This window comes from Papaver somniferum, chromosome 9 (genome assembly GCF_003573695.1).
Source record: "Papaver somniferum cultivar HN1 chromosome 9, ASM357369v1, whole genome shotgun sequence".
Taxonomy (NCBI): domain Eukaryota; kingdom Viridiplantae; phylum Streptophyta; class Magnoliopsida; order Ranunculales; family Papaveraceae; genus Papaver; species Papaver somniferum.
This window is the reverse complement of record NC_039366.1, coordinates 150,212,619-150,220,789: the sequence shown is the minus strand read 5'-3', so window position 1 is coordinate 150,220,789 and position 8,171 is coordinate 150,212,619. Positions and strand designations below refer to the sequence as shown.

General features: G+C 36.4%; 1 protein-coding gene across 1 annotated transcript; it reads left to right on the top strand.

Annotated features, from left to right (window-relative positions):
- The first annotated feature begins 2,571 nt into the window (after window positions 1-2,571).
- LOC113312709 lies at window positions 2,572-4,857 on the top strand. Its single transcript, XM_026561446.1, has 4 exons — window positions 2,572-2,584; window positions 2,714-2,799; window positions 3,795-4,056; window positions 4,331-4,857. Exons 1-4 carry the CDS (start codon window positions 2,572-2,574, stop codon window positions 4,855-4,857), a joined length of 888 nt encoding a protein of 295 aa, XP_026417231.1.
- The last annotated feature ends 3,314 nt before the right edge of the window (window positions 4,858-8,171 follow it).

Here is an 8,171-nt window from a genome sequence, read left to right as displayed (position 1 = left end):
TGAGGAAGATATGTGATACCCACTATTATCTCATCGACGTTCTGTGAATGGTATGACTCGGTGAGATAAGGTCCAACAATCTTATTCTTCCACCACTTGTTATATTGATCCTCGGTGGCTGCAAAATAGTAACCAGCGCCTACAATCTCCATGTACACAACTGATTGAAAATTTGGAGGATTTGCTGGGACTACAGTATCACCTGTTATCTGCCTCTGGAATCTCCGACCAAGTAACAACTAACTCTTGTGTTTGTTTTTTCTAGGTCAAAAAACACAACTCTGCTTTTGGATAACTCTATTGCGGTCATGATTCCCTCCCACAGAATACACACTGTCTACCCATGGTTTCATGATGAATTTGTTCTAGAGTCAATCTGTCATCTTGCATTGGAGACTGAGTGTTTCCTCATATCCCTTTGGCCTCCTCTTTGTCCCCTCTTCTTTGATTGCATAATGTTTCCCGTGTTGAAGATACAAATCTTTGGGAAAACTTCCCGGTGTCTGACAAAGCAAGGGTTGCATGTTGCTGAAGTAATAATAGTACCAATACTCAAGTACCATAACCATGTCAGATAAACCCTTACCTTTGGTTGACCATTCGGCAGGAAATTTATAGGTATTACCTGAGGAAGCTATACTCCAATCATATTCCCAACTCTATCTAAATCATTCAACAATAGAACCCTATGTTTATCTACTCTTCCACTAGCATCCACAAGAAGAAAATGACAAAAACACCAAAGAAAGAATTCTCGTGTCAATAGCTTTGCACATCCCTTATTTTCCTCGTTTCTCTACTTTTAATGTAGTTTCTCAAGGTAGCCAAGGATATTGAATTAGTCTTAGAGTTCCATTACCATGATTTTTAAAGTCTGGGAAATATATATCATCCATACCAGCATATGTTAGCTCACTACCCAACTGTGACATAGCTACTCGACGTTTACTAGGGGTCACAAGTGAGAACTCCCGTTAACATGTACCAATCTAAAGGAAGGATGCCAAGCTCAAACTCCTTAAGATGAAAGCGCTTGGTTTTTTCCCACCATCTCTCAGCTATGGATTCAACTAAGCCTCTATCCGCATTTCCGAAATCAAACGCAAAAACAGAATAAAACCCACAACTATCATAGTGTCGTTGTGTTGGGCGGATTATTTTTCACTACAACTTTTTGATAACACTTCAACCTATTTCAAGCTAGTTCTAAAGTTTATACTCAGAGGATCACCCAAAACATCGTTATATACATGGCTATCTTTATTCTTTGTCGATACTATTTCTAAACCATCTAGAAAATTCTTCATACGCATACTACAATCAATAACGAAAGGAAAAAAAATCAATCACAAGACTAACTAAATTTCATACAAATTTACTTATAAATTTCATTTATTTTCATCACAAATAATCAAACAAATGTTCATCAAGAATAATCATACAAATCATACAAATTTTAATTCATTTTCATCACAAATAAAAAAAGATTTAGTTTTTTTTTAATCACAAATAATCAAATGAAACCCACAAAATTCTAAATATCCATTTCAGTCATGGATTGTAACACATATCGTCTAAATTATATAACTCATCTAATGTCAATCATCAATTTCATCAAAATATCATCATAATTAAAAAACTTAAAACCTAAAATTTAAAATTACTACCACAATGGATTTTGTGGACGAAATCCAACCAAACCACCCTCAAATGATTCCAATATTGATGGTGATCAAACACACAGACCGAATTGACGAAATGATGAAAAAATCGAGAATGAATCAAACATGTAGTTTGATAAGCACGTAGGTACTACATTTTATACCCATATTTATATTAGTTAAGTCTCAATATTTTGGCTAATAACACTGTTTTAGTGTTTTTGTAGAAAGTACAAGTGAATTGGATTATCGAAGAATAAACGTCTTAAAATAAGAGCTCAAATAACGTTTACGGTGAAAACAACGAAAATATTACTCCCGATGCCGGAAGGAGAGAGCTAAATATGTCATGGCGTATAAATTAATTGTGCCACTTACTCAAAGTCACGGCCAGCACATCAAGGTCCGGGAAACGTGAGTTGTTGAAGTCTTGGATGCACTTGTGTGGTTGAGACAGGAGGAGTACATAATATATTGGTGTATACTAAGAAGCATTTTCATCCCTCTTTCATGTCTCGAGTTTTCAACCAGGGGTTCTCGACATGGAACCAACTCACTGGTGGTTATGCTCTAGTAACCATTGTCTGAAACGAGTGTCGGCTGAATGGGTTTTCGTCGGTGGTGGTGGCCGTTTAATTGTGAGCTCCAAGTCTCGTGCGAGCTTTAAACTGCAATGAATCAATACTCTAATGTGCTGTTATGTTCAAGGTACCGGTCGTTAAGAAATAATGCATGAATAGAGTTTCAGCTACATGTAAGTGAAGTCTGAGCAGTGCAGGTAGCTGGTTATGTTCTTATCCCAAAGAAATAGATCCAAGCAGCTTTTGTTACCAAATCTTTATGGTGTTGGTCCGTGAAAGTATTGCGAGAGATTGGGACTGTGGTGTTCAACCATATTGCAGTAGTAAAGATGGAGAATAGCTGTGGGTGCTGTTGACTGAATAATTGCGGAAGTTGGGGTTTTGGTTGGTGTTAGTTCCATGAGCATCAAAATCTAATTGAAGATGGAATAATTCGCTAGAAGTGGTGTTCATATAATGGTGGATTTGTAGATAGACCTGCAGACGGAAATGAAGAGGGCAGTGAATGTACGATGGTTCAAAACAGACTCGGTGTTAGCTATGTTGCGAAGACTCAGGTCTTCCCGTAACTGATTTTAGGTGGCAGCTGAGTTTTGGGTTTCGTATGCGGTGGTCTGAAGTTGAGTTTGTTTGAGTCTGCTGGAGAATCAGTTGGATTGCAGAAGCCGAGATGATGTTGTGGCTTGATGGAAGTTGGGTTTTTTCGGTCGAGTTGGGCAGCTGAGACGAAGAATTGAGATGCTGGTGTTGGTCTGACATAAAAGATCAATGGACGGACTGAAAATCGAGAAGGATTGAATCGGTTGCAGTTGCAGTCATGGTGATTGTTTTCGAGTCTGCTGCATCGACAGAATTGTGGGGTTTTCAGATGCTTTAACTTCAGTTAGTCAGTGGTGTTCGAGTTCTCTAGATAGAAAATGCATGGATGATTGCAAATGGTGGCTGTGTGCATAAAGCTTCCAAGGTTTAAGGAAATGACAGTGAAAGCTTCCATGCAATCTGATTATGAGTGATAAAATAGTGAAGATGATTATGAGTGATAAAATAGTGAAGCACTGGTGACCAAACTGCCTTGGTTTGGGTTGTGTACGAGAAGCAGGGCCGTCGCTGGTTATAGGCCAGCTAGGCAAGGGTCTAGGCCCCCCAAATACTAGGGGTCCCCCAAATTGTACGTTTATTGCTATGGGGTTTGTTTTACTCCCTTCAAAAATTATTGATTTCCTGTTTTTTTGTATCAGCAGTGATTAGAAGATCCAGGAATATTCTTTTTTGATGATAAGTAAAGTTAAGCTATTTTCCTCAAGCTTAATCTTAATATTCATGATATTAGAAGACAGGGATATGATAACGGATCTAATATGAGTGGAAAGAATAAAGGGGGTGCAAAACAGATTACTTGAGGTAAATCCTATAGCATTTTAAATGCCATGTGCTTGTCATGTCTCAGTTTTTTGATTTTGGATAGGGCTAAATCATGTCCTAAGGCAGTAACATTTTTCAAGGTTGTCCAACATTTGTATAAGTTTTTTCAGCATCTACTAAGCGTTGGCAGGTGTATCAACATAAGGTTGGTGGTCTCACGGTTAAAGCAGTGTCAGATACTCGATGGCAAAGTCATATTGAGGCTATTAGAGCAATACGATTCCAAGCACCCAATATTCAAGAGGCTTTACTTTACTTGTCAGAATCAAGTGAGTTTACTGCCGAAACAAGAGCCGAAGCTTCTTCACTATTAGAGGATGAATTTGAAAATTTTGAATTTATAGTTGGGATGGTTGTTTGGCACCATCTACTGCTTGTGGTTAAATCAGTTAGTAAGTTGCTTCAAAATAAGGATATGCATCTCGATATTGTCGTGAAGCGATTTAAAGATCTTGTTTTTTTCATTGACAACTATATAAAGACTCGACTTGAGAATTCGTTGATTGAAGCTACAGCGGTCGCCACAACAATGGGGATTGAACCTAATTTTCCAGAAAAACACATAATTAAAAGAACAAGACATTTTTGATGATGAAAGTGTACCCGAAAAAGCACCGCCATCGGGTAAAGATTACTTTAGAGTTAACTATTTCAATTACATATTAGATCAAGCTATATCTCCACTCACTAGTAGATTTGAACAATTTCAAGAGTTTGCAGAAAAATTTGGATTCTTATATAATGTTGATCAGTTGTGTTCTCTTGATGATGATATTTTAATGGCTTCTTGTATTAATCTTGAAAATCATCTGGAGCATTGTATGAGTTCTGATATTAATGGGCATGACTTATACGCGAAATTGAAAGTTTTACAAAGTTATCTGCTAGTCGAAACCGGTAAAGCAATTGAACTATTGAATTTCTTAAAGGATATGGAAGGTTGCTACCCGAATGCGTTTATTGCGTACCGAATCTTATTGACAATTCCAGTTACAATCGCCTCCGCCGAACGAAATTTTTCGAAGTTGAAGTTAATCAAGAATTACCTCCGGTCGACGATGTCACAAGAAATGTTGAATGGGTTAGCAATGTTATCCATTGAGATTGAGATATTAAATAACATTGATTTTGATAGTATAATTAAAGATTTCACGTCGGAAACGGCAGGAATATCAATTATTATCATGAGATAAGGAATTTGCTTTGTGTTTTTAGTCTTTTTTTGCAGTATCGTCTGACAATCTGTAATAGTTTTATATCAAATTGCCAAATTTTTTGTTATTTTGCTTATATAAGACCCCGTTTCAGTAAGTTTGCCTAGGGCCCCTAAAAACTTTGCTACGACACTGACGAGAAGGATATGATTCTTGGGATTATTGGCCTAAGAGTGGCCAGATTTAAATGGACATAATTGGTTGATGTTGTGGCCAACTTCAGGGAGACCGGGTTCAGAAAGTGGCTGGATCAACGGTGTTAACGAGAAGATAGAGAGAGGTGGCCGGACTTTGACAGTAGCTGAACTTGGAAGTTAGGTTTTGTTGGATGGAATGGTCCTGGAAGCTACACCTGGGTCCATATTATATTCTACAGCCCTATATACATCAGCGTAAAGAGTAGAAAAGAAGGGAGGCCGACGACCAAATAGCTTGAAGGCTTGAAGACAGAATCGTGGGAAGGAAAAGGAGGCCACAGAGGTATCTTAGAGATTAAAAACAAGGGACGACGACGAAGACGACATTGGTTTGATGGTTCCTTATTTGTTATTATTTTCGAATGGTTTTGAGAAACTCATAATTATGTGTTGCTACACTTTTTGTAACTAGGGTTTATGGTAGAAACCACTTTGAGCATAAGAACAATTTGATTTGAGATATGTATATATTTTGGAGGCTATTATGAATTGATTTATTGATTCTATAATTTTGTTTATTAACAAGCATAAAAACAATTTGATTTGATATATATATATTTCAGAGGATATTATGAATTGATTTTATAATTTTGTTTATTAACAAAAGGTGATATTAGTTGTTGCTTCATTGGGTTCAAAACCTTATGCGCGTCTATAGTTTTGCAATTATATTTGTCTCATTGTTTGATAGTTCATGCTTGGATTCATTTCTTTGATTGGTTAGGCTTAAGATAGCCAAATACTATTTGTGAACTAAAATTAGTTCCGTATAATTTTCTCGCTAATACATTTTGATGGTACATGCTTGGATTTAATCTTATGATGTGCTATGCTTCTCGTATACTAGTGATATTTACGGCTCTATACATATAATAGGTGATGTCAATAGAACAGTGAATAAATAATATTTTAGAATTGTCTCTTTTTAGTAATTAAATAGAAATAGTGGTGGACACCGTAAAATCCTGGTTATCGTCTTTCCCATTGATTTGATTTTATTAGTTTAATTTTATTATTTAGTTTTCAATTCTAAAAATCTAAAAATTTCATTTCTGGATAGTTTTATTAGAGATCAGTTACAGTACTTTCCACCGCTTCTTGTGGGTTCGACCGGTACCCTGTCTATTAGTTAGACACCGTGCAATTGCGGTTTTACATATAAGGTTTTCTCAATTCCTATCAATTTTTGGCGATGCTGCCGGGGAGCGGTTGTGGAATTTTGTAATTATTATTTTTGTATATATTCTTCTTTAGATTTTTTTTTTAGTTTTATTTTACTTGTTTTTGTTTTTTTTCAGGTTTTTTTTTTTTTTTTTGAGGATGATGGATTCTTTGCACGAGACGTCATCTGAGATGACGCTTGATGAATACAAATATGGGCCAAGGTACTGTCGGGCAACCGAGGTTACGTTCATCTCAAACCGGCATGTTTCCATAAAAGTATAAATTCCATGAAACATCCTACTTTAGATAACTTAGCTCGAATCCGTTTCTTACATATTTAGATTAGCATGATCGAATAATACTAGCACGAATATATGATCAATATGATAATAGACAATCACACACGACACAAAGATTACGTGGTTCACCTTTGTAGGCTACATCCACGGCCAAAACCACCCCGAGAATATTTCATTATCATAACAAGTTATTACATCAACAAACATCATATAATAAACTAGTCATGTAATCCACTAGTGCTAAACGTTAGAAACAACAAGACATATTACGAAGAGTTTACCTCTTCCTTTGTTCTTCTTCTTCCATAAACTTCCACCGTCGTGGTTGCTTTGACTTTAGACAAGAACATGAAGAACGTCATGAATTTAGCTTCTCTCATATGAAATTATGAACCCTAGAAACCCTAGATTCTCTCATACTCGTTCCACTACAAGTTCTCAGTTCAATCTGCAATCAAACAACTAGGAATTTGCGAGCCCGATTGAATAAGAAATAACTTGGACGGTATCAAAAACCAATATCCAAGTGTCAATCAATTTAATCAACAACCAAAGGTTGGATTCACAACTGATCGAACTTACACACAACCTGTGATATTTCAATTATATAAACAAATATAATGCGGAAAAGAAATAACACAGACACCAGAAGTTTTGTTAACGAGGAAACCGCAAATGCAGAAAAACCCCGGGACTTAGTCCAGATTTGAACACCACACTGTATTAAGCCGCTACATACACTAGCCTACTCCAAGTTAACTTCATACTGGAATGTAGTTGAGCCCTAACCAATCTCACAATGATCAAGGTACAGTTGCGCTCCTTACGTCTCTGAATCCCAGCAGGACTCTGCGCACTTGATTCCCTTAGCTGATCTCACCCACAACTAAGAGTTGCTACGACCCAAAGTCGAAGACTTGATAAACCAATCTGTCTCACACAGAAAAGTCTATTGAATAGATAAATCTGTCTCCCACAGATAAACCTATGAGTTTTATTCCTTCTTTTGATAAATCAAGGTGAACAAGAAACAATTGATATACTAGACCTATATTTCCGAAGAACAACCTAGAAATATCAATCATCTCACAATAATCTTAGTCGTATGGTAGTGAAACAAGATACTGTGGAATCACAAACGATTAGACGAAGATGTTTGTGACTACTTTTCATCTTGCCTATCGGAGATTAAACCTCGAGCAAATCTTAGAGAAGGTAGTACTCAATCACGATAGAAAACAGCAAGATCATAACACGCAACTACAAGAATTACTTGCATACGCGAACATGGATATAAAGATTATGCTTTATGGGAGTCAACCCATACGATTTTGCTTCATGGGAGTCAACCCATCAGATTTTTTTTCTTCCCTCTATATCTTTTATTTGTTTGCTTGAATTTTCCATCTTAATTTCTACGTTAGATGACCCAACTACATTGAGGACAATATAATGTTTAAGTGTGGGGGAGTGGCACTTTCGTTAGGAATTTTGATTTAAACAAAAAAAATAAAATAAAAAGAATTGAATAATATGACCAGCTGTTGAGCGGGTCTATTTTTTGGGTATTTTCTTATCATCTTATGATCAGCTGTTGAGCGGGTCTTTAAAAATAAAAAATACTATGGTCAAC